Source organism: Amblyomma mixtum, chromosome 1, assembly GCF_055824585.1.
Source record: "Amblyomma mixtum isolate Tamu chromosome 1, ASM5582458v1, whole genome shotgun sequence".
Classification (NCBI taxonomy): Eukaryota; Metazoa; Arthropoda; class Arachnida; order Ixodida; family Ixodidae; genus Amblyomma; species Amblyomma mixtum.
In genome coordinates this window covers 157,772,150-157,797,885 of record NC_143012.1, presented here as the reverse complement: position 1 = coordinate 157,797,885, position 25,736 = coordinate 157,772,150, and the positions used below count along the sequence as shown (strand labels likewise).

At 51.4% G+C, this 25,736-nt stretch overlaps 1 protein-coding gene across 1 annotated transcript in view; it reads left to right on the top strand.

The window, feature by feature from the left end:
• The window catches only part of LOC149369486 (uncharacterized), a 184,497-nt gene that overhangs the window by 137,412 nt on the left and 21,349 nt on the right, over nucleotides 1–25,736 (top strand). The window contains exon 6 of the mRNA XM_089558858.1: nucleotides 15,137–15,225. Coding sequence (XP_089414984.1) covers nucleotides 15,137–15,225 — 89 coding nt within the window. The remainder of the gene's footprint in view (nucleotides 1–15,136; nucleotides 15,226–25,736) is intronic.

Here is a 25,736-nt window from a genome sequence, read left to right as displayed (position 1 = left end):
GTGAGGGATCTGGCTAGTTGGCGGAATTCTTCGGCGTACTTGGCGAGTTCAGAAGCAGGTGAGCAGTCAGACGCGTCTGGATGGTAGGGGAGAATGGTGTCAATCTAGCAGGCAGGTTCGCGTCCATAAAGGAGGAAGAATGGCGACAACCCGGTAGTAGGCTGGACGGCGGTATTATAGGCGTACGTCACAAATGGGAGTACGAGGTCCCAGTTAGAGTGGTCGGGAGTGACATACATAGTGAGCATTTCACCGAGCGTCCGATTAAATCTTTCGGTCAGCCCGTTCGTCTCAGGATGGTACGCCGTGCTTGTTCTGTGAACTACGCGACATTCTTGTATAAGCGCCTGAACAACGTCTGATAAAAACAGGCGCCCGCGATCGCTGAGAAGCTCGCGGGGAGCACCGTGGCGAAGAACAAGGTTGCGAAGAATGAAGAAAGCGACTTCTCTGGCTGTAGCCGCCGAAAGAGCGGACGTCTCGGCATAGCGCGTAAGATGGTCGACGGCGACGACAATCCAGCGGTGACCAGAAGTAGAAGGCGGCAAAGGCCCATAAAGGTCGATGCCCACACGATCAAACGGACGCGCAGGGCAAGGTAAAGGCTGCAATGGCCCAGAAAGGCGCTGCGGTGGTGACTTGCGGCGTTGGCAGTCAAGGCATGAGCGAATATACCTTCGAAGAAAGGTATACATGCCGCGCCAGTAGTACCGGTGCCGAAGGCGCGTGTATGTTTTTAAGAGACCAGCATGAGCGTTCTGGGGCTCGCCATGAAAAGATGCGCAGACTTCAGAGCGTAAGTGGCGAGGTATGACAAGTAGCCATCTTCGACCATGTGGAATGTAATTGCGGCGATAAAGAAGACCGTCTTGCAGAGTGAAGTGGCGGCCTTGACGACGAAGGGAGCGGGAGGGCGGTGGTGTAGTGCGGCCGGAAAGGAGATGCACGAGAGAGGTTATCGAGGCGTCTTTGCCCTGCTCCAGATGCATGTTTGTAGGGCGTAACGCAGAGAGCACAGGATCAATGCTAGAGAGGGTCGCATTGTCGGCAAGTAGCGGTGACCGGGAGAGGGCGTTGGCGTCAGAGAGCTTGCGGCCGGAACGATAGATGACTCGGATGTCGTACTCCTGAAGTCGCAGAGCCCAACGGAAAAGTCGGCCTGATGGATCCTTCAAGGACGACAGCCAGCATAAAGCATGGTGGTCGGTGACTACGTCGAATGGACAGCCGTAGAGATATGGTCGAAATTTGGTCATTGCCCAGAAAATGGCCAAACGATCTTTTTCGGACACGGAGTAATTGACCTCGGATTTGGACAACGTGCGGCTGCCATAGGCGACAACATATTCATGAAATCCAGGCTTCCGTTGTGCACGCACAGCGCCGATGCCGATGCCACTAGCATCCGTGTGGGTCTCTGTTGGAGCGTTCGGGTCATAATGGCGGAGTATTGGCGGTGAAGTAAGGAGCCGGCGCATTGTAGCGAAAGCATCATCACATTTGGAGCACCAAGACGACAAGGAACTTTGGGCTTGAAGTCGCGTCAAAGGAGAAATGATGGTGGCGAAATTCCGGATGAAGCGCCGAAAATATGAGCATAGGCCGATGAAACTCCGCAGTTCTTTGGGCGTGGACGGCTTCGGAAACTCGGCAACCGCGCGAAGTTCTGTGGGATCCGGAAGGACGCCCTCTTTTGAGACGACGTGGCCGAGGATGGTCAGTTGGCGAGCTCCGAAATGGCATTTTTCAAATTTAATTGCAGCACTGCGGTGCTGAGGCAAGTCAGCACTTGGCGCAAACGAGTCAGATGAGTCGAGAAGTCGGCCGAAAACACGACGACGTCGTCAAGATAGCAGACGCACGTCTTCCAGCGGAGGCCACGCAGAACGTTATCCATCATTCTTTCGAATGTTGGAGGTACATTGCAAAGCCCAAATGGCATTACGTTAAACTCATATAACCCATCAGGCGTGACGAAGGCTGTTTTTTCGCGGTCATCTGCGGCCATGGGTATTTGCCAATAAGCAGATCTCAGATCGAGCGACGAAAAAAATTCTGCTCCTTGCAGGCAATCGAGGGCGTCGTCTATGCATGGCAGAGGATAAACGTCTTTCCGAGTTTCAGTGTTCAGCCTTCGGTAATCCACGCAAAATCGGATAGAGCCGTCTTTCTTTCGACCGAGAACGACCGGGGAAGACCATGGGCTCTTCGAGGGTTGTATAATTCCGCGCTCTAACATGCCGTCCACTTGCTCGGTGATGACTCGACGCTCCGGAGCTGACACGCGATATGGTCGCTGGCGCAGAGGAGGATGGGTGCCAGTATCGATGGTATGTGTAACAGCGGAGGCACGGCCGAGCGGAGTTTGGCACGTATCAAAAGACGAACTAAATTCGCACAAAAGGGCGAACAGCTGGTCACGGCACGTCGAATGAAGGTCTCGATCGATGACACTGTACAGGACATCAGAGGGTGGTCGGCGTGACGAGGAAGCCAAGGTGAGAGCATCGACGGACGGTGTAGAAGCGGCCTCGACGTCGTCGACGACTTGTAGGAGTTCAGCCGATGCTACCTAGCCAATGCATTCACCACGAAGCAGAGTTAAAGGAGAGGGTAGATGATTGCTGATGAGCATGGTAGCTCTTCCGGAGGTCACCGTGAGGACAGCGAACGGAAGCGGTAGGTTTCTGCGGCGAACGAACAAATCCGAGGGAGTAAAGAGTACAGGTGTGTCGGGTGGGTCGGCTGGAGAGATAAGGAAGGGGAGACTACTACGGAAGAGAAAGCAGGAAGCTCGACATCATGAGAAAGGAGAAGCTTGTCTGGATACTCGGGGGTTTCGGCTCTGGGGTCGTCGGGTAGGACAGAGTGAGTAACTGCAGCACGGGCGCAGTCGACGACAGCAGAGTGTTCCGACAGAAAGTCCCACCCAAGAATGACGTCATGCGAGCAGGAGGAGAGTACCATGAACTCAAATGCGTAGATGACGTCTTGAATAGCAACTCGTGCAGTGCAAGCGGCAAGCGGCTGAATTTGCTGGGCGTCAGCAGTACGGAGCAAAATATCAGGAAATGGCGTCAGAACTTTCTTGATGCGGCGGCAAAAATTAGCGTCCATAACTGATACAGCTGCTCCGGTGACAATCAAGGCACACGTCACAACACCATCTACTACTACATCAACGACATTGGCGGGGGACGTCAGAGGCCTTTTAAAGTTCGCCGAAGGCGCAGCTCTTGCCTCGGGAACTGGGCTCACTACTTTCGCGCTTCGTTGGGGCTGACGCGGCGTCGCATCGGGGAGATGGAACGGCGCCGCGGAGAATGGGAGCGGTGCGGCGTTGCGGACTGGTTGTCAGTTATGCACGAAGATGGTGGCGAACTAGGCTGCATGCGGTAGTGCTGCGTGTACGGTCTGTATGCTGATGGCGTCATGACGGCAGTAGGCGAATAGGTAGGATTGCGGCAGTAGCGAGCGACATGTCCGGCAACGCCACAGGCAAAACAAATGGGCCTGTTGTCGCGAGTGCGCCATGGGCGACCGTAGGGAAGGGGGGCCGGCGCCTTGTGCGGCAACGATGGTGGTGCGGGAACCCGATAATGCCGAACAGGTCGCGGTGCCAAAGGCGGCGGAGATACTGTTGCGCCGGAGAGATTGCCCGAGAGATGTGGAGCCGGGCGGGACAGGACGGTGGCGTAGGTAAGCGGGGCAGCCACTGCCTGCTGAGGGACTGGTGGCACGGCATCCGCGATCTGCAGGGCGTCTGCGACCTGTGCCTGGATGGTCTGCTGAAAGGCCGGCGGAAGTGCTGGTGACGGAGCTGGAGGCGCATGCACGAGTGCGAGTTGACGTGCAACTTCTTCACGGATAAACCGTTTGACATCCTGCATGAATTGTGGCTCTCCAGCGACCACGGCATCCGGGGATAGTGCCTCGGCCTGTTGCAACGGGCGACAAGCGAGGACGCGTTGCTTGCGGAGCTCCTCGTAGCTCTGGCACAAGCTGATGACGGAGGCAACGGCGTCCGGCTGCCTGGCAAGAAGCATTTGAAAGGCGTATTCGTCTATGCCTTTCATAATATGCAGGATCTTATCGGCCTCTGGCATCTCAGAATTCACGAGTTTGCACAGGTCTACGACGTCTTCCACGTAGCTGGTGAACGTCTCACCCGGCTGCTGCGCCCGCTCACGCCAGCGCTGTTCAGCGCGGAGTTTGCGCACACCAGGACGGCCAAATACCTCGGTAAAGCTCGTTTTGAAAGCCGACAAGGTGGTTATGTCTGCTTCATGGTTGCGGAACCAGAGGTTAGCGACGTCAGCAAGGTAGAAAATAACGTTGTGAAGCCTCATAGTATCGTCCCAGCGGTTGCGCGTGCTTACCCGCTCGTAGGACGCCAGCCAATCTTCGACATCACTGTCGCTTGTGAAGCTGAAGACAGCTCGGTCCCGCTGCCGAGGCATGCCAGCGCAGCTAACAGATGCTGGCGGTAGCGATGGCGTCTGCGGTGGCGGCGGTGCTGTGTCTCTCGCCATTGGGGTGGTAACGGTGCCGTTTCTCAGCTCCAGCACGGGATAAAAGTCCACCTCCACCACTTGTAATGGGTTGTTCGGGCACAAAACACAAAGCACGGCACGGCACAAAGCACAAGGCGCGGAACGGTATTCACCGACAGTCAGCGGCTCCAACAGCACCAACAGGAAGCGCGCGCTCGCAGAGAGCAGTCGCGCTGCCGCGCGGACACTTCTTCGTCATCACAGAACATACAACTCGCGCTCCCATTTTACAATTGGAATGCAACTGATCCAAACCGAGCAGGAAAACTTGATCCATATCTGCCATTGGAATTCAACATTAGTAATTTGCTTAGAGTTCCAACTGCGAATCTTTTCTGTTGCCTTCTGCTTTGTTGGATAAGTGGGAAATGTGATGTTTTGGCGACCCGTTTTGCAAAGGCCACATCGGTAAGCCGCTGGACTCTAAGACGCAGGTTCCACTTGAGTTGTAAAAGGGCCGGATCTACGCATTTTGCCAAGCCGGAACCAATTGTAGCAGTAGACCACAGGGGCTATGTATGGCCGGGGCCGTAAAATGCACCCATAGTAGTCTAAGCAAGCTGGCGGTGTTCGTGAGCCTTGCAGGGTGACGATGAAAGAGCGCCCCTTTCCCACATAACGTGCTTGCATCACTCGGTGGGTGGGACAGTAAAGTCTACGCTGAAGAGCGGCCTGGTCCTGATTAACATTGACGTTGTTGAAAACAGAAAGTTGTAAGTCGAATCCGCCAACCAGGTACACCTCTACCGACATCGAGACATCGCGGGTAACTGCAATGCACTGTAGCATTTGCAGACGTTCAACTGCAGCCAAGGTGGGGAGCCACACAGTAATGGTGTTGGAGTTCTTCCTGTCTGTAAAGCCACGAAACCTTTCGTTCCGAAACACGCATCCAGATTCACCGGCAGAATCCTGTTCGGTATATCTGTAAGGCTTGTCGTCGCCAGAAATTTGATAGTCGCTTTGTAATCCACTGAGCCGTGGGTTCACACAACCGGGCGGTCTACCGTTAGGCAGGAACGCTTCCCTTTTGTGCCGCCGCTGGTCTAAGAGGAACCCAGTGAAGCGTGTCCCGAAGGGCGCTTTTGAGAAGAGAGGCCCCGCGGCCCGAATGGCTAGGCTGACGACAGGTCCATTGGAGTGCTCGGCATCTGAAATGACACGGGTGGAGGTCGATCCGGAAGTATAGGCTGAGGAGCCATATCCAAGTTCCGTCCAGAGGGCAAATTGCTCAAGGGCTGATGGGCATCTGGAGAAAGCAGGGCAGGCTCCGTATTTGATAAAACAAGAGCACAATTTTGGAGGTCTGGCCCATGCCCATGAGGCAGTTGCACTGCCGGGAAAGCTTCTGAGGCAAGCGGCGCCGGCAAAGCTACCTCCGCCAGCACGTCACCGGGGGCGCTAGGCTTAGCTTCGATGCACAGTTCAGCTTTACGAATAACTGCGTGACATTTCCTGTACGCCATGCAACCAGATGGCGACTGGACATCCGAAGCCTCCTATAATGGCGTGAATCCACTTGTTTTACTAGAGGGAACGTATTTACGTGGCAGGCGTGATTTTCACAACAGTGATGTTGGTTAATCGGTTGGCTTCAAAAAAAAAAAAGCGCATGCCCACTACAGAGGAGCGGTAAAGACACTGGCGGTGAATTGCTGGAAACATGATCGCTTAGAGGGGAAAAAAGAAGTAGTAATAGGCTATAGGTTGACAGATTGAACGATGTAACGACAGGGAACATGTTAGCTAGGAGGTCGAAGACGGGACATTGGCTTTCTGTGCAAATTCACAAAAAATGTATGCAATGTTTCAAGTTCGCACTGACTGGGATTGGGGAGGAAGAAAACTCCCTTAACAATGGGAGTCGCCGCATTTATAGAAACAAATTTTACACTGCAGAGCGCACACTCCTGTTGCTGCGTCCAAGAATACAAGCGCCAATGGAAAGAACAACCGCAAGGGACGCAGGCAGACCAAACTGATGAAATTGAATTTGTATAATAAGCGACTCCTGAAAGAAAACAAGCGGCGGCAGAACAGCAGGTATTGGTCTATTGTATCAAGTTTGGCACAAAATGGGCACAGTGGCACAACCGCCAGACCAGGTATTTGAAGGGAGAAATTTAGCATGTATACTTGTTCACAAGCAGTATACTGCGCAGGAGGTCACGCTCCCCACAACACCGCCTTTCCCATACACGATGGTGTCAGTGCTGCCCCTAAAGCGGTCTGACCCACCTGTACACATTCTAAACATTTACTGCCCACCTAAACTTAAGAACGTCACGTTCAATGAAATTTTCACCCAAGCTATGCAGGTGGCTGGAAGGGATCCCCTTCTGATCGTCGGGAATTTCAACGCCCCCAGCAGGCTATGGGGGGTACCCCCGGGAGGACAGACGTGGGAGGAAGCTTGCGGAACTTCTTTCCACACTTGGACTCACTTTACACACTGACCCCGCCAACCCAACACGTGTCGACAATTCGATTCAACGAGATACTTGCCCGGACCTCACATTTACACGCAGCATACGCCATGCCGACTGGCTGAATACAGAGGACACTCTGGGTAGTGATCACTGTATATTCAATACAACCATTTACATGCGTCCCCTGAAACGCCCACTAACACAAGCTTGTGTCCCGGACTGGACGACTTTCCGCACCTCTCTACCCATCGAAGACCCCCTCCAGTCGGGATGTGACGCATGGTCCAAATCGCTCACGTCTACACTCACACAACACGAAAAGCAGATATAGCTCACAGAAACACAAACGGACATGGACAACCACTTGCTCCACCTTTGGGAGGCCCGCCGCAGCCTCACCAAACGATGGAAGAAACAGAAACATAACAGACGCCTAAAGAAACGCATCCTCGAACTCACACAACAGGCAGCGGAATATGCTACTCAGCTAGCCGACACTAACTGGGTGGACCGGTGCAACGCGGCTGCGCGCCAGATGTCTGGCCGCAACACGTGGCGCCTATTCCGCTCTCTCATCGATCCAATACAAACACGCACGGAAACCCAACGCCACTTACATAGGGCATTGCACAACTTTACAGGATCGACAACACAGCTAGCGCACACGCTCAGGGATCGATACCTGTGCACCACTAAGGACCCCCGGCCGGCGGCGTACTCCTATGCAGGCAAAGAGAACACGGAGCTGGACACTCCGTTCCAGCTCCACGACCTCCGGGCGGCCTCAAGCAAGATGAAGCGGGGCACTGCACCCGGGCGCGACAAGGTTACGGTCAAGCTCTTGGACAGCCTTCCCGACGCAGCCTACGCCGCGCTCCTCAAATACATCAATAGCATTTGGGACCGAGAGACTCCTCTCCCTCTCGATTGGAAATCGGCTCTCGTGACCTTCATTCCGAAGGCCGGCAAACCTATTCATGTGGAGAACCTTCGCCCCATCTCCCTCACGTCTTGTGTCGGCAAGCTGATGGAGACGATGGTGCGTGACAGACTCCCCGATTATCTCGAAACACAGCACATTTTCGCGGACACTATGTTCGGTTTTCGACCTCACAAGTCAGCACAGGATATACTTCTGCAGCTCCACCACGACATTTTAGATCCTGTAGAATGTCACCACAACGACAAGGTGGTCCTGGTCTTTGATCTTAAAGGCGCATTCGACAACGTCAGACATGAAGTAATCCTGGACCACCTCAGTAACACCAACTGTGGCCACAAAACATTCCATTACATAAGACAATTTCTTACAGATCGTCAAGCCTATATACGCATACAAGATGCGGAACACGGGCTATATACCATCGGCTCGAGGGGAACACCTCTAGCCGCGGTCCTGTATCCCCTGCTCTTCAATTTGGCATTGCTTCGTCTTCTCTCCAAATTGTCTTCTCTGCCCGGGATACATCACGCTCTTTATGGGGATGACATTACAATCTGGGCCATGCAAGGTAACTGGGCCACATGGAGTCTTGCCTGCAAGCAGCGGCGACCCTAGTCGACGACTACGCGGCCTAAAGCGGACTCCAGTGCGCCCCAGCTAAATCAGAATTTGTTCACTTACGTCCCTCCCCTCGGGACACAACACCGCTTCGCATCAGTCTCCCCTCGGGACCGGTACGGGAGGCCAAGGAGATCCGCGTCCTTGGCCTCTTCATCCACCACCAACGCAGAGTCGACACCACCCTAGCCAATCTTCGCACGGTGGGAGACCAGGTGGGCCGCATGGTCCGCCGGGTCTCCAACAAGCGGGCCGGATTACGAAGCAAGAATGCACTGCGGCTTGCGCATGCTTTCGTAAGGAGTAGAATCCTTACTCAACTCCCTACTTGCACCTGCGCAAACACGATGATGACCAACTGGAGGTCATCCTGCGGAAAGTTATCAAGCGGGCTCTCGATCTCCCGGTCACCACGTCCAACCAGAGGCTTCTGGCCTTGGGCGTGGTAAACACATTCAGGTAGCTTCGAGAAGCCCACTTAGTCAACCAATACACGCGTCTTGCACAGACCACGTCCGGTCGCCGCCTCTTGGACCGGCTACACATCAAACATGACTGCCACATTGAGGAAAGGGAGAGAGTGCCAGAACCCTGGAGACGCGCCCTCCGGGTCCGACCCCTTCCCCGCAACATGTCCAGAGAAGACCTTAGCGGTCGTCGCCAGGCGCGCGCGGAAGCGTTGGCGCGATACTATGGTAACCAAGAACACGTGTATTACGTGGACGTTGCCGGCCCACACCACGGGGATGGTACACGGCCGCAGTCGTACACAACACAAAAACAGTTGACGGGCTCACTTTCAAAGCCTACAACGCAGCACACGCGGAGGAGATTGCCATTGCTCTGGTTCTCACGAATCCCAAGTCAAAACACATCATCACCGACTCGCGAGGGGCCTGCCGGAACTACGAGTTGGGCTGGGCTCCCCCGCTTGCCTGGCGCATACTGGAATATAGCTGTCGATGCGAAGATCGAACTCTACGCAACCTGATTTCGGCCCCCGGTCACCAGGGACTCCAGGGAAAAGAACAGGCCGATCAGGCCGCCCGCGCACTCTCTCCCCGGGCTATCTCCCTGTCCTTGGAAGGGTACTCCCAATCAGACAATCTGGCCCTTACATTCAAACAAATCAGCGATTACTACAAGGAGGAGCACCGGTGCTACCCGGCCCCTTGTAAGGGTCTGGATCGCGCTGACGAGCGCCTCCTCATCAAAATTCTTACTAACACTGTACTGTGCCCGGCGGTGCTTAAACATTTCAATACATCCTTTGATGGCGCGTGCCAGTTCTGTGGGGAGGTGGCTGACACCTTCCACATGGTTTGGGCGTGTCAATCAAACCCATCTATCCCCCCCAACCCCAACCCCACCAGAGAGGACTGGGAGGCGGCCCTGCTCGGCTGCCAAGACCTAAAGAGCCAAAAGGCTTTGGTTCAACAGACGCGGGCGGCGTTGCTTGCCAATGGGGCACCGGAATAGGGGCTCCACCCAGTATTGTAAGGGGAAATGGCCAATAGGATCCTTCCCAATCACCTTTCTGTAAAAAAACTTAATTTCCCATAAATGTTTTTCACCACCACCAGAGGAACCCGACAACGCAATCGCGTGAAAGAGACCTACAGTCTGCGCGAGCGTCAGTCTTTGCTACTCCAAGGATGCAGAAGATGCTAATATTCGAGAGGTGATGCAAGGGCTGAGGCAGCGAATTCCTGAAATATTGTGCCGCAGCGAAACCTCATCGCAGCTGTATATACGCAGGTTGGAAGGACAGCAATAATTGGGCCGTGGAGAGAGGCCCTTCCTAAAGAATCTGCAACTTCACTAAAGTTAAAGCGTATATGTCCCGGTACCCAAAGGAACCGTACCGCATTTATATGGAGCGATATCAGGAACTTAAAAAGGCGTAATGCCCGAGACTCACTGCGTGTGAATAATGAATAAAAAATAGACAGAGTCCGTCCTAAGCATGACTTCAGAAACTGTAGCTTCTGATTGCTAATAATTCGGCCAGACAAATTGGAGTGAAGTCTGGAAGACGGAGTGAAAAGCCCAACCCAGTGAAGGTGAAAAGTGCCCACACCTACTCTTTTGCGATTCTGCGAGAGACGGGTAGCAATCAAAATATGAAAAGGAAAGGACCTTAGGTGGTCCTGCAACAAATCGTGCAGGAGAGGAAAGGGCTGCAGCTTTACATCCGATCGGAAAATGTCATCAATTGCAGTCTCGACAAAATTAGACAAGTTATGCATTGGGCGGACATCTGTGAAGTGAATAAGGGGTCAAGGAGGAACTGCAGGAAACATATCTGAGGAGTATGCAAACGAGATCAGGCGGCCACGACCGAAAAGGGAAAGAGGGATAAGTAAAACACTGCTCCTAAGGAAGCGTACGTTAATTGGCGCTTGTAACTTGAGAGAAAGAAAAGAGGGTAGAAAAGAGAGTGAAGTGGTATTTTTGGAAGAGGTGGAGAAGACGACAACGAAACCGAAAGAAGGCAGAAGAAGAAAATGAAGTGGACGTATAGAAGGAGGGGTGGCGACCTGGACAGGAGGAGGAACGTTCTAGGTGCGGACGTTGGCGTAGGGCAGTCACCTGCTGCAAGAGGAGTCCGATCGTGAGGCCTACAGACCAGGCGTGGTCCCCACCGGCTGATGCCTGGGTGCCGTGGATCACGGCGCTGACCTCGTCTTCGGAACGTGAGCCCCGTGTCAACTCCTCCGGTACGAGGACTCAGCTAGCGGCTGGTGCTACCTCCGAGACCTCGTCACCGGTACGAGGACGCTCCAACGCCGGCATCTAGCTACTGCGACGTGGCCGCACAGACTCCTTTCACCTGATTCGCCTCAACACTCCCCTCGCAGAACAGCGGCGTCTCTTGAAGCAAGGTACCACCTGGGTTTTTACTCCGCGTCCGAGATAGCGTGCGAACAAACCACGTTGGCAGCAAGCTTTTATGAGTATGACGTTGTGGTTTACGCGTGAGGACCATTAGTGTGGTACGACTGCGGCGTTTTGTGTAGCGTTATCTTGGTGTTTTTATAGTGTGCTATTTTGTTTGTTGTTCAGTCATGTGTAAAGTGTGACGTCTTGAGTTCCCCTTTTGAAGCCTTTTCTCTGCTTCACAGGCTTGCTCGCACACAGAGCGCTTACCATTCAACATCGTGTGATGACGTGAGTCGCACAATTTTTAAATCTTTTCGACTCTTAAAAGGCAAATTCTACTCATCAACACTGATACTCATAAACTCCGCGCCTCAAGGTACAGAACAGCATTGGTGATATTTTAGAAGCCCCAGACAAAGGTGCAACGCTTCACGCTCCAAGTGCACAAGACGGTGAATTTTATAGGCAGGAGCTCCTGAGAATTAAACATAGCCAAACTATAAAATTGGGCGGACGTACACTACATAAATTGGCAGAAGTGTGCGCCTTCTCATGCCTGTCCTGGCACTGCAAAGCCTTGCAGGATGCCAACGGCCCAAACGGCTTTTGCAGAATCTTACTCAGTGTATGCCCACCAGGATACAGCAGTGTAGCATATTACTCCGAGATACTTCACCATCTGAACTTGATGAATCGCGTGATTTCTATAGGGCACGCATATAAAAGAGAGATGACAAAAATTCTCATTGAAACGTTGTTTCGTGTACCGATGTGTTGGCAGCCTTACCTCTCCTTTCTACACGAGTGTATTAAAGTGGGTGCTACGGATGTGTGTTCAAGCAACTGCGAAGGCTTTCTTTTTTAAACTTCGCACCTCAACTTTACCTGTGAAAACGTGGCTTCGTGAGAAAGGGACTTTTGGGCCATGGTCTGTGAACTGTCGCTTGTATCAGCAGGCAGAAACTAGTGATCATTGCTTTGTGCTTTGTCGTCATCCAGTGTTTTTTTTTCTCGATATTCTTCAACGGACTGTCAAAAGGGAAACTGTCATTACGCTCTATACTATAAGATTTGTGACATGTTACCTTTTATTGTTCATAGGACTGCTTAGCCTGTGAAAGAGCCATACGACAGATCACCACGCAGAGCCGCTACGTTCACCGAAGTCTCTGTCCACAGAGCAGTGTGTGGGGGTTATAGCTCTGCAGGATAGACCTCCTGCCTGTCTCCCTTTCCTCGATGCATGCGTGTGTTTCTCGAAATTTTGATCTGCCGACAAAGTAAGACCTGGATGCTGGTGTGATTGTGAACGACGGGTTGCGTGATGCAGCTTGGTTAAGTCGCACTTGAAGCCTTTCAGGGTGCTAGCACTTCCGTGCAATAAAGAAAGAGATGCAGTTGTGACGGATAGTAACTTTTAAAAAAATGTCTTAGCTCCTGGCGGCACCTGCATTTTCTTTACTCCTTTTAAGACGTCTGATCCTGGGACTCCACTGTATAAGGCTCTTTACTTAGGTTGTGGCAAAAGAGTCACATAAATCATGGTACAGCTTTTTTTTGTTTTACACAGGACACCGCAACGTTGCCTGTAAGGAAATTTTTAGACGAAAAACATTGATTTTTACCTTGGGTTTCGCATTGTTTAATCTGTAAGCAGCCGGAAACAATAGACCATGTTTTTTACATTGTTGGGAAGGGGTTTATTTTTAGGATGTTTTGCAAACGACTATGAAGAATTATTTGCCCCTAGATTCGCATGCCATTCGATATTTAGTCAGTGATAATGACGACGGGGTTCCATTTGATTTAATTATGCTAATGGGTCTCCACTGTATATGGCGCTCCAGAATGGCTGGCTATCACTGCGACAGGGACGCACGCCCTGCCCGAATTTATTGCCGTGAGGCTATGCATTGATTTGTAGCTATTCAAAAAGCGGTTGCGTAACCTCCGGACTGGCTCTGTAGGGTAGACCCTTTGTTGTCTTTGCGGGAGTTTTAATGTGACGAAGCCAGCCGGACGCTGGTTAAGTATGACTTTCAATATGTACAGTCGCCGTCAAAAGTAAATGGAAGAGGACTTTGTCAAAAAAATTTATTTTTCTTTAAATCTAAAGCATAATGGTCCATGTTTGTTGGTGCAGAGTGCAATTCGCACAGTCACAATTAGGCTGCACATATGTACTCAAGGATGCATGAATTGAGCCTGCAATGATTAATTTTTTTCGGTAATATTGCCTTCCATTTACTTTTGACAGCACCTGTACAGTGTCTTGTGCTATTCCTTTTGTGATTTGTCGGTTCTTTTCGTGAAGTGTTGTTTTGCAAAGCCAGGAAATAAAGAAAAAAAAGCAGTTGTGACGGAGTGGAAGCCTCCCCGTCTAGCATGACGAAGGTCCGGGTACGATTCCCGTCTACACACAATTTTCTTCCGTTTTTTTATTAAAGGTGCACTGAAGAGGAATCTGAACTCATCTTTTTGCCACGGGATCTCGATCTACACGTTCCCAGCATTCTTAGCAACTTCAATTTATTGCTCTGTGCGGCCGATTTCCCTAATTAAATCGGATTAACGTACAGCTCCCGTCTTTTTTTTTTAATTCCTCGCATACGGTGGGAGGAGTCGACCACCGCATGGAGTACCTTTCAGGCAGTCGCGTGGGGACATTGCTTTCGCTTTTATTTTGTTTCTTTTATGTTTCCGTGATTAAATAGGCTCAGTCAGAGACTACATGGCTGCAAATTAGGCCCGGGGAAATACAAATACGCGTGGACACTGCTTTGGCGGATCACTAAGTATCACTCCGCCGATGTCAGAGCGGCAAGCCCGGCGGCAACCCGACAGAGCCCGACGTTAGTCCGGAGCCCGACGTTAGACCGGAGCCAGACGTTAGTCCTGAGCCCGACGTTAGTCCGGTTTAAATTAGGGAAATCGCCCGTGCAGGGCAATAATTCGAAGCTTCCAAGAACGCTCGGAACGTGTAGATCGAATACCAGCGGTGAAAATACGAGGTCAGATTTCTCGTCACTGAGCCTTTAATGGGGCCGCCTCAAGGTGATATCTGCGCTGTAACGTGACCTTCACGGTTGGTACACGAAAAGTGGAGTTTTCGCAATAAAAGAAACAATATGGCCGGCAACGCCTATCAAGATTCTCTAGTTGGGCAGCCGCATGTTTGATGACGACTAGCCTCTTTCTTGCTCCCAGCGATGAAAAAAGAAAAATTAGCCTAGCGTTGAGGCTCCCTAAGAGAGGAAATCACCTCAGGCTGTTCGAAATGGGCGCCGCAGTCATTCCACCATGTCATCAGCGGACGTTGCGCTTGCACTGGGTTTCCTGCGCATCTCGTGCGCTGTTTCGGTTTCATGGGGGAACAGCACCATATTTTTGTGAGCTCCAGGGCGTAAGGGAGTGGCTTTTTCTTTGCTTTAAAAACTAATACGGCCTTGTATCCGTGGCCACAAACTTAAATTAGCTTTACAACTTAATTAGCTAATTTTATTTCATCGGCAAGTACTAAGTACGTCTTCATACTTTATGACGTCCGCCGCAACTAACTGTTTCATTCTGAAGAGCTTTTTTTTTTGCTCTTATAGCCTATTTTTAAAAATTATTGAAATTGTTCGCTGAAGCACCCTGTCTATTCGCGCGTGTGCGTAGATTCTATACGCTCCTCTTGCGTTGCTAACGTAGTTCTTTCGCAACCCCAGGTGCCTTCAACATGTACATATCCTTCAGGGACAGCTACACGCTCTTCTCTATACATGTTAGCAACGAATACGGAAGCGCATTCACATCGGTAAGTTACACGTAGAATAAGTATAAAAGTTCTCTATGGTAAGGCGGATTTCTTCATTGCAGTTTGCGAAACTGCATAGTCACTAGATGCATGGGTATGGTAGGCACACCATCTTACCTTCACGAGGTGACTATTTGTCTCCTAGCCCAAGTTCACCGCTCCATGGAGGCCCGTTTTAAGGAGTCGGCCTTTGTCTCGTACTCAGCTAAGTCCACACGACGCTGAGATTCTTAAAGCGCGGCACGAAACTGCGCAATAGTGCAAAGACAAAAACTTAAAGGTAGCAGCCGTCCCTTACATTCATTTCTCTCGCACATATTTAAGAAAGAAGGGGCCAGGTATGGTGCCAGTGTTCTGTTCTCAGGTCCTAATAAAATGAGTGAAGTAGTAGCAGCGGTCCAAAGAACAGAAAGGACTAGGAAGGAAGCCAGGCTCTGAAACAATCCACGAAAATAATTTCGCCTCTGTAAAGTTGCAGTAGATTGCGGGATCCTTTTGTCCTGCGGCCATACATAAACAGCGAGCAATATGCTGAGGCAACGTATGGGTATCCAGCGTTAGCAATGTCCTGTGAATACTATGCCATGAGCCATCTTGGCCACATCCGGTAAAAATTTTCCGTTATATCCGGATACTTGTTTAATGCAAACGTACAAAACGCAAGAAGAAAAATCGTTAGACACCACTTCGAGTGTCTTGCGTAAGTTTGGCCGTACTGGACGTTTGAAGTTTCAAAAAACGGTTTGCGGTACAGATGGTCATCAGTGCGAATCCCTATAGTGAGCTGTTTTGATTCGACTAGTAACCTCATGCTCCACAATGCTGTGAATCGTTTCTACGCCTTTCTACGCCAATTAGGTGGTCCACAATCTCTGTACCCATGGTACAACCCACTGGTCCCACTTGAAAAACCTTGTGTGTCACAACAACGCGACCTTGAGTAATGCGAGTATTTAGCTACCGCTCTAAAACTGGGGGACAATTCCCCATTAAAAGTGGAACGCGGTAGCGTATTGCAGCGCTGCCAGGGATTCCACGTAACGCCATCGCTCGTTCAGCGCAACGCCTTTCCCGTTAGACAAATCGCTCGGAGTCTCTGGGAGGCCTCTCAAAACAGCTCATCCGCCGCCTGAAGAGAGCACTAACGGCCTACAGTCACGCTGCTTCCTGAACTGGCTGTGGTGCGTCTCCGTTGTGATTGTGGTTATAGAGCAAAGGAAAGGCGCAGTAACTGTCTCACATATCGGTGGACCTCAACCACGCCGTGAGGAAAGGGAGGAAGTTTGTAGTGAAAGAGAAATGACCAAAAAATGACAGTGGCTTAGCTCAGCTTTGCCATGATATACGTAACGAGAGCTCGTGCGAGGCGCCGGCGGGCGTATTCTGGCCAGCGCGGCTCCTCGCGCGGCGGCGGCGAATTCTGACGTCAGGCGCCGCGCCGCGCCCATGCTTCTTGTCTCTGGTTTCACGCATGCGTACTATCGGCCTCCCAGGCTCACAGAGAAAGTTTCGACTGGGTAGCGTAGAGTAGCTCTGGCTTCAAAAGAGGCCGGAATGGAGATCTGCGTCTTCGTGGGCGTCACACACGTTGACCGCAACCGCACACAGACACCCACGTGAGAGACGCTCGGGCAGTACGGGTATCATGACCGCAGTGATTGACACCCGCACAAAACATGACGCACACAGGTCTGGTCACCGCTGCCTGCACGTGTGAAGCCCGAAGAGGTTGGGATTGGTTGCCCCCATGCTGCCGCCCGCAGGGGCGAAGACATCTTGTTATCCCCGGGCTCCGTGGTCGGACCAGTTGATGCCTTCATAGCTTTCGTCTGCCGGTCCAGCAAATTCAAATCCACAACCCCTGCACGATGTCATTGCACGTTAAAGAACCACATGTCGTCGAAATTACCGAAGCCCTCCACTATGGCGTGCATCATAGCCTGAGTCGCTTTGTACCGCAGAACTTCATTCACCCCACTACAGTTTAATCTCTTACATGCTCCAGCAAAACTTTATTTTTACCGGTACGGTTCCAAACCTCAGTGCGCAAACTCTCCCCGCCTGTAAGATTTTAAACTGTATTCGTAAGTATGGAGTTCTATGGCCCAAAGCGACTCAGGCTATGAGGCACGCCATAGTGGAGGGCTTACTGTCCTTACACATATGCCCCACCGCGGTGGCTCAGTGGTTACGGCACTCGGCTCCTGACCCGAAAGACGCGGGTGTGATCCCGGCCGTGGAGGCCGAATTTCGATGAAGGCGAAATTCTAGTGGCCCGTGTACTACTGTGCGATGTCAGTGCGCGTTAAGGAACCCCAGTTGGTCGAAATTTCCGGATCCCTTCACTATGGCCTCTCTAATAGCCTGAGTTGCTTTGGGATGTTAAACCCCAATAAACGAAACTAAACACACATATGCAGACATAGAACACTAGCTTACACAGTGCCACTCAGCCTTCCAGTCCCCGCCTCTGGTGGGGGTGGGGCGAATCCCCCCACCCCCACCATGGCCCACCTGGCTCGCCTCCCTGGATCTGAAACTACAGCGCTCCCTCGTCACTTTGGCCCAGGACCTATTAAACGCCTAACATAAGGGATGTTTGAATAAAGATGTGACACCACCACCATGCACCAAACTCAAACCGAGCACGGTCATAACACCACCTATCCTACCTGAGCGCAAGCTATTCGTTTTACTCTCTCTCTACGACATCGATGGCGCTGCTTTCCCACAGCTCATGGCAGTGAATTGAAATGCTTCATAGAGTAGAACGCACTTTTCATCGGTCCCGTTTGAAAAATTCAGAACTAATAATTACTCGTGTACGCATCAGTTCACAATGACACTTCGCGAAGTGAAAGAACACAACGCGTTGAGTAGGTCCACTTTTTAATCAGTTCGAACCAAAGAGCCTTCCCAGCGCGTCGAGCGCATACTCACCTCAGAATTTGAAAGACCTTGGTTCGATACCCCGTATCTGCTCAAAGTTTTTCTGTTTGTATACTCCATTTCATACATAGCAGGCAACGCTGAGGAGGTTGCTAAAGTAGTGCGTCCGCGAAACCATATTACTCCGCCACGTATCATTCGTTCCTCTCGAAACTCCGGTCATTGTTTGGACGAATACGAAAAGCATATAAAACGATGTAGTGGCATTGAAATTCACGGTCGAAGCTGTGAGGTGCTCAGTGTTCGGGCTCTCTGGCCATAATTTTCACTTAGAGTGAACTACTTTTAGGGCGCAGATTTAGTAGAAGCGATTCGCCCTTCCAAACGCGTATCATACCACCACGTGTACTTTTTTCTTCTCGAAATCTCGACGAGTCGCAGGACGAAAATGTGGCAAGAGGTAAAACGAAGTCCTGGAGGCCCAGTCACGGCACCTAAGATTTCTCGCTACGAAATATTTTTGTGTTCGCTTTGGCTGTATAGCAAACTACTTTTTGCGTGCGGGCATAGCCTGCGCGAACAGGCACGCAAGCTTTGGCAGTGTTGCCTGCTATGCATGAAGCGGAGTATAGTGTCTTGTGTTTCGCGTTACAACTCCAGTGGCCAATGCCAACGGCCAACAATGCCTACACCGGCTTTTCTGCGACACGAGCTTCTTAATGCTTTCGCACTAATACGGCAGTTAAGCTGGTGTGCTAAGGACTAAAGAGCAGAACAATCCTTCAGAATCCAAACAACTCAATTGACATCATGTGAAGTATGGAGCGCCCCCTAAAATTTTTCAACCGAGAACCATCGTTCGCAGGCGGCAATCTCGCATTTTTGTCTGACAAGGAAAGGGAGAGATGTCCTCTTCTCTCTATCAGAGGGAAGTTGCTGGCAGGACACAACAGAGCAGGGGTGAGGAAGCAAGGAACAAGTGGAGACAGGCACTCCTCAAGTGAATTATTGTAACCTTTCTACAACTTTCTTTTACACTATCTCGAAAGCTGGCGGTGACCGGAGCGGCTAGAGGTTCACGCAAATTAGGGGGCTGCACCCCTCACCTTTTCAAAGAAGGATGCAGTGGAGGGCACTGAACCTTCAGTCAGCAGAGCAGGAAGTGAAAACACGGTCTGTGAACGGGGGTTTTTCGCGCGGTTAAAATTCTGCGCGGTTAAAATTCTGCGCGGTTAAAGTCAGCGAAAGCGTTTCCTGGCGCGCTGTTTGCCTTCTATTTTCTCTTTTTTTCAAGTATTATCCCTTTCATTTCATTTTTATTTTTTTTTGCTGTCATTGTTTCTCTTTTTCCTTATTTTGTTTTAGTTTTTTGAGATTGATTATTGCTTTTGTTTTTTTTTAATTTTCATTTTTCGGTTTTCCATTCTGTTGTTTGTTGTGCTTTTTTTCTTAGCTTTATTGGCTTTTTCTTCACAGTACTTTTTTTCCTTTCATTTCTTATTTCTCTTTCTTGTTTCAATCCTTTTTATTTTTCCAATTTTGATTTTTCCATTCATTTTATTTTATTTATGAAATCCATGCGCCTTTATTCATGCTCAAACCTTGAGCATTCGTGGCGGATTGGTAGCGTCTCCGCTTCAAATGTCAAAGGCACTGGTTCGATTCCAAGCCTCGACTCAGTTTGTTTTTAAGTAGAGACGCGGCGGCGGCGACGGCTGCGGCCACGTGCGCCGCGCGTGACGTCACTCTGTTTCGCACATGCGCAGAACTCGCCATTCGGTTTCACAGCATACGCGAAGCTAGCTTCCGACCCTCGTAGGGAAGCTGTTCGCTTCAGAACTGGTGAGCTCCCTGCGGAGGTGTCGGATACGGCCGAGAATTGGCCACACAGCGCGGCGTCGAAAGCCACCAGCGACCGCGGCGCATCGACTGCGCCATAAACTATAAAGACCCGCTACAATTAACAGGCGAGCAAAAACAGCCGCTGGGGGAGCGGCCGCGGCAGACGAAGCACCAAATACCCTGCCCACGGAATCCCGCATGAACTGCGCGCCAAAAGACACACTACCACGTAGGTGAGTGTAGCGTGGCGATTAGACTCCGGGAGCGGGCAATTCGGACAGGCGCTGGAGCGTGACACACCCCACCGCTCTAACCGATCACAAGTAGGGAGCACTGCTCAGCCAAGTTTCCAGACAAAGTCGCGTAGATGGTCTGGGAGAGGTGTCGACGCTAAGCGCGCCCACTGAACGCGGCGCATAGGTGAGCGGCGAGCCGCCGGCACAACAGGCTACAATAGCGAGCCCATAATGTCCACCACACGGTATGCGGTGATGTTGAGATCAGGTGCTACTGCTCTTACATGCCTGTGAAAGGCCACTGACGAAGCATAGAAAGGGGCCGCGGGATCCAAAAAGCGTAAAGAAGGGTCCAAAATGTACCGAGCCAGGGTTCGCGCCGGAAACGCGTTTGCTAGCAGGATACGCACAATGCTCTTCAAATCTAACAGTGAGAACGTGACGGACAAATTTGGAAAGGCAAAACCTCCTCTCTCCCGTGCTTGTCCAAGAACAGCACGAGCCACAAGCTCGGCTCCGCCTGAACAAAAAAAAGCAAAAAAAATTGTAGTCTGTACCCCCCTTATGACACGGAGGGGTGGTTTCACAGTGTAGCAAAGGTACCAGAAGGCACCGAGCATGACGGACTGAACCAGGTAGCACCTGTCAAGCACAGGCAGGTCAAATGTCTGCGCCCTTCACACACGAGCTGTAATGCCTTCGAGAACGAAGACCACACACCATCCCATACTCCATCTCAGTCGTAGGTCACACCTAAAATGCGCAGCTGCGCACAACACTGCGCGCGCCACTAGATGTAATACGAGTCTGGGCAGGCCTCAAAAAAAAGTAACGACTCTTCGATTAATTAAGAGCATCCCCAGACCAGGACGCGTACTCACGAAAAACGTTTAAAGTTTCAAGCAGGCTGCGCTGATGAGCTAAGTGCAGAGTGATGTCATCTGCATGAGCAGTGGCGCGTACCGCTTCGCTGCCTGGCAACGCCAGACCTAGAATAAGGGAGTGGCGATTTCCTGCCAACAGGAGAGGCTCTATTGCTGACAAACAAAAGCGGGGGGGGGGGGGGGGGGGAGCAATATCCCTGTACATCTCTTTACCAAGAAGCACGAAAGAAGGTGGGAAACCGAAAGCATCCAGCGTACCGCAAATATACCCGTGTACCCGTGCTCTAAAAAGTCAAACGACATCTCTTGATCATGGGAAACAAGAAGACCCTGTGCGCGCCGCCGTAAAGTATACGCTACGATGTCTCACGTCACAAAAGATAAACTATATATGTATTTCACCACTTGGGATGGAGCAAACCTGGTGGCAGGAAAAGAGAGACGGGAGGAGAGCCCGTAGACGACGAATGAGTAATTTTTACTAATACTTTGTATTCTGAATTTAGTGGCGTGATAGGGCGCCAATCAGCCGGACTTGTCGACAAAGGAGACTTTTTAGAAATAAGGACAATGCGGCCTGTTTTGAATGATTCATGAAAGAGGTACTGAGTGAAGCATATTTTTAACACTTCCGATAAAATTTGGCTTACAATATCCCAGAATTCCGAATAGAACTCCACAGGAAGGCAATCGGGCCCAGGCGCTGAGCCTTGCTTCATGGGGTCCAACACCTCCTTGATTTCACCTGTTGTTGGCAAAGCCATAAGCCGTCTTTGAGTTCAGCATCAACCTGCCGCAAGCTTGCTAAAAATGGGCGTGCGGAAACGACATCGTGATCAACTAAAGGGCGGGACTGAAAAATACCCCAGAAATGGCAAAAAACTCACGGTAATTCCTGGAAAGATATAAAGGTAGGGGACCTTTGGAGGCACAACAGCTTTTGGTGCGCAAACCGAACCACCTCGAGTTGAGCAGTTCGGCTGCGTCCACAACGCCATGCAGCCGCTGTCAATGAGGAGGCGCGTAAAAGACGCTGTAGGCAGTCCAAAATCTCCTCTTTTCATGCGCACATAAGCGACGAAGGCGACGGGGTGTGCTGAGCAATACGCAGCTGCGCCGTCACCACGCGCACCTCATCTGACACGCGAGCCCTTAGGGCTCGCGTGTCAGATGAGGTGCAGTGGTGACGCCACTGCTCCTTCAGACGGTCCCAGTCACAATGCACGGAGCCGACAATTAAAAAACGCCAGATCCGCGTGAGCCCGTCTTTAGTGCTGGCGTCGTGAAGGATGCGCACATGCGCCATGGTCTCTGAGGAGATACTGCAGGCGCCGGAACCGCCAGTGACAGAAGAAAAAAGCGATTATCCGATACGTGCACCGGCAAGGATGGCAGCTTCATTAGATTAGCAGCACACACTGTCCGCGAAAGGCTCGTCGGAACGTACGCCCTGTCTAACCTACTCGAGGATAACCCGCAACGCCAAGTCCACACAAAGACGCAGAGGTGCTCATAAGCGTCCCTGAGCATAAACTGGTTGACTAAGCCGCGCAACTCGCGCGCATTCCAGCCTGGTCTACCCCTAGCAGGCCCCTGCACATCAGCTAGCGTATTGAGCATGCAGGGAAAATCGCCCAACATCACAACATTACGCCCTCCAAGAAAATACACATCTAAATCTTTAAAGCATGCCTTTAGCAAATTAGAATGCGCAGGTTGATAAATGCAAAGAATTCGCAGGTGAAGTGCGTTAAACGTGCAGTCGAACGCCAGCCCGCATCCAAGGGCATCGTAGATAACATGGTGGTCTCTAAAGAGTAAGGTGGTGGTGAAAACTTAATTTGCAACAGGGGAGTTTGGGACACAGCTCCGTGGTCCCCAGCACGGCCCCACTCCACTCAGACGTTCACGTCCCGGAGGCTCATGACGCTGGCAGCCCGGCCTGTGGCGATGGCTTGCTTGGTAAGGTGCTCCAGGCCCCGCGGGGGAGGATCCACCGGGCAGAGGAAAAGGATATGGTCGAGAGTGGCTTTGGGGGGGGGGGGGGGGGAGGGGGGGTGGCAGAGGATACAGGAGGGGTTTGTGTAGACTTGGTGATAGCGCGAGCGTATATAAGGGGAAGCAATTAAAAACAAGAACGCCAACGCCGCTTGAACGCGTGCTGGCGTACGAAAAGAAGGCACCGACGCCAAACCCACGCTTGAATTTCAAAGTTACTGACGCGTTTAGTAAGAATGACAGAGTCTTAATTCCAAAGAGTACTCACAAAGAAAAGTTGCGCTCAGTCGACAGCTACAGGCCTTTCACGTTGGAAACCATCGTTTCCAACGTAAAAGTCCATCGTTTCACGATGAACTTGAAAGCATTTAAGAAATTTCTCTTAAATCGCCTGAAACACGCGATGTCTCTTCTGACTGGCCCTCATCAGACCGGCGGTTTTAAAGATTTCACAAAAGTTCCATCAAATTGCCTCCAACATTCGATGTCACTTCTGATTGGTCCTCATCAGAAGGGCAATTTTAGAGGCCGCTCTGTACAGAGTAACACACATATTGCACGTACAATTATCGAATCTTGCTCGGACTGTTATGAGCTGCTTGCTTTACTGCAGATTTGCCTTGCAAAAGCATTTGATTGTTTCCGGCATTCGTTTTTTTTTCTCTTCTCATGCGTGCCAATGTTGGATCAAATGTATTAAAAAGTTTTAGGGCAGGTAACACTCTCGTGTAAGACTGATGGCACAGTGATGCTGTTTGATTTTGGTTCGAGTAAGTTAACCGTGATTATACCCGTCATTTATATCTTCTGTCGTATATAGAACCCCCCCCCCCCTCCCTAGGTCAACGAACACTCTGTCATCAGTACGTATGTTTGTTCAGTACCACCCACGCACGGCTGACGCCCCCTGACGGAGCGGATAACAACTAATACAACAGTTGTCGTCCGCTCCGACAGGAAGCGTCAGGCGTCCGTGGGTGACCTCAAATTTTCCCTCCTCCATGCAATAAAGCATCTGAATTGACTGCGATATGAGCTGTGGCAAATTAGCACCTTCTATGTTATAGCGACGAAAGTAAATGCGAATATCTTGCACTGGCGTAGCATATGTGGTGTCATGACGGTGTTCGGTTTCATGTTGGGTTCATAGTGTGGTTTATTGGGGTTGAATGTAGCGAATTTCTGCCACCTGGGGCTCTTTAACCTCCAATGACATCGCGCAGGGGCTGAGAATTTGAAATTGGAAGACCGTCAGATGAAACCTATGAAGACATCAACTAGTCCGACCACGGAGCCCGGGGATAATACGACGGTTTCGCCCCTGCGGGCGGCAGCAACTATTCGCGCCCACTTCGGGCTTCAGACGAGCAGGCAGCGGGTGACCGGACCTGTGTGCGTCATGTTTTGGGCGGGTGTCATGGAACCCTTACCGCGCGAGCGTCTGTGAAGTACGCGTCTGTGTGCTGTTGTGGTCAACGAATGCGACGCCAACAGAGACGCAGACCTTCCTTACGGCCTCCCTTTCTGTATTTTCTCTTTCGTTACAAACTACCTCCCTTCCCTAGAAAAACTTAATCGAAGATAAATGTTTTTTAGCACCACCGTCAGCTGAAAGCCCAAGCACTAGATGCCACATACCTTGCCGACGAACACGCAATATACGTAGATGCTGCACGGCAAAGTACAAACACATACGTGGCTTGTGCAACCACGCCACAGTCTACTCTCGTCACCGCCGCCACAGTAGTAGCTCACTCTCCGACAGCGGCAGAAGAAACCGCCATCGCGCTGGCCATCGCTGACCCACGTACGCACACAGTACTCAGCGACTCCAAAAGAGCAATACAAAATTACTCGCCAGGTTTTATCTGCCACCCCGCTGCACGCATCCTTCGCGGCTGCACTCCCGACCATAAGATCAACCTGGTCTGGGTACCCGCCCACACGGGAAACTCTGGAAACCAAGGGGTCGACCGACTAGCCCGAGGACTAACCAACCGGGCGGCCGGCCCCACGGACCCAGACGCTCTTGCCGAGGCTCCCCAGACCTTTGCCGAAATTACCAACCTCTACAGAGATATGAGACGCCAGTTCCCGCCTCCACACCCCGACTTGAATCGAGCGCAAGCCACCTTGCTCCGCAGGTTGCAAACACACTCTATCCTTAGCCATTCTAGACTTTCACTCATCACAGACGGGGAATACGACCCCGTCTGCCAAAATTGTTACCAGGGAGCAATCGCCAACCAGGCTCACATCCTCTGGGGTTGCGCGGGAAATCCGCCCCCTCGAACCTTACTGCCAGCTCCCTCCGAAGACGGATAGAGCGAACTCCTCAAAAGGCTAGACAAGAGCATCCAACTGGCACTCATTTCGTGGGCCCAGGAAGTCGCCCCCACCTGGGGGCCACACCAAGCCCACCTGTCCTAAATCCCGCCAATCTATGGCAATAAAGTTGTTTTTCTCTCTCTCTCTTCAGCACCACCACCCTCGTGGCATGGTCGAGGTCCACCGATATGTGAGAGTTACTGCGCCTTTCCTTTCCTCTAACATCTAAACGAAGACCCACAGCGCCCAATTCAGGAAACAGCTCCCCGCAGCCCGATCGTGATCTCTTCGGGCGGTAGATGGGCTGTCTTGAGAGGCCTGCAAGAGACTCCAA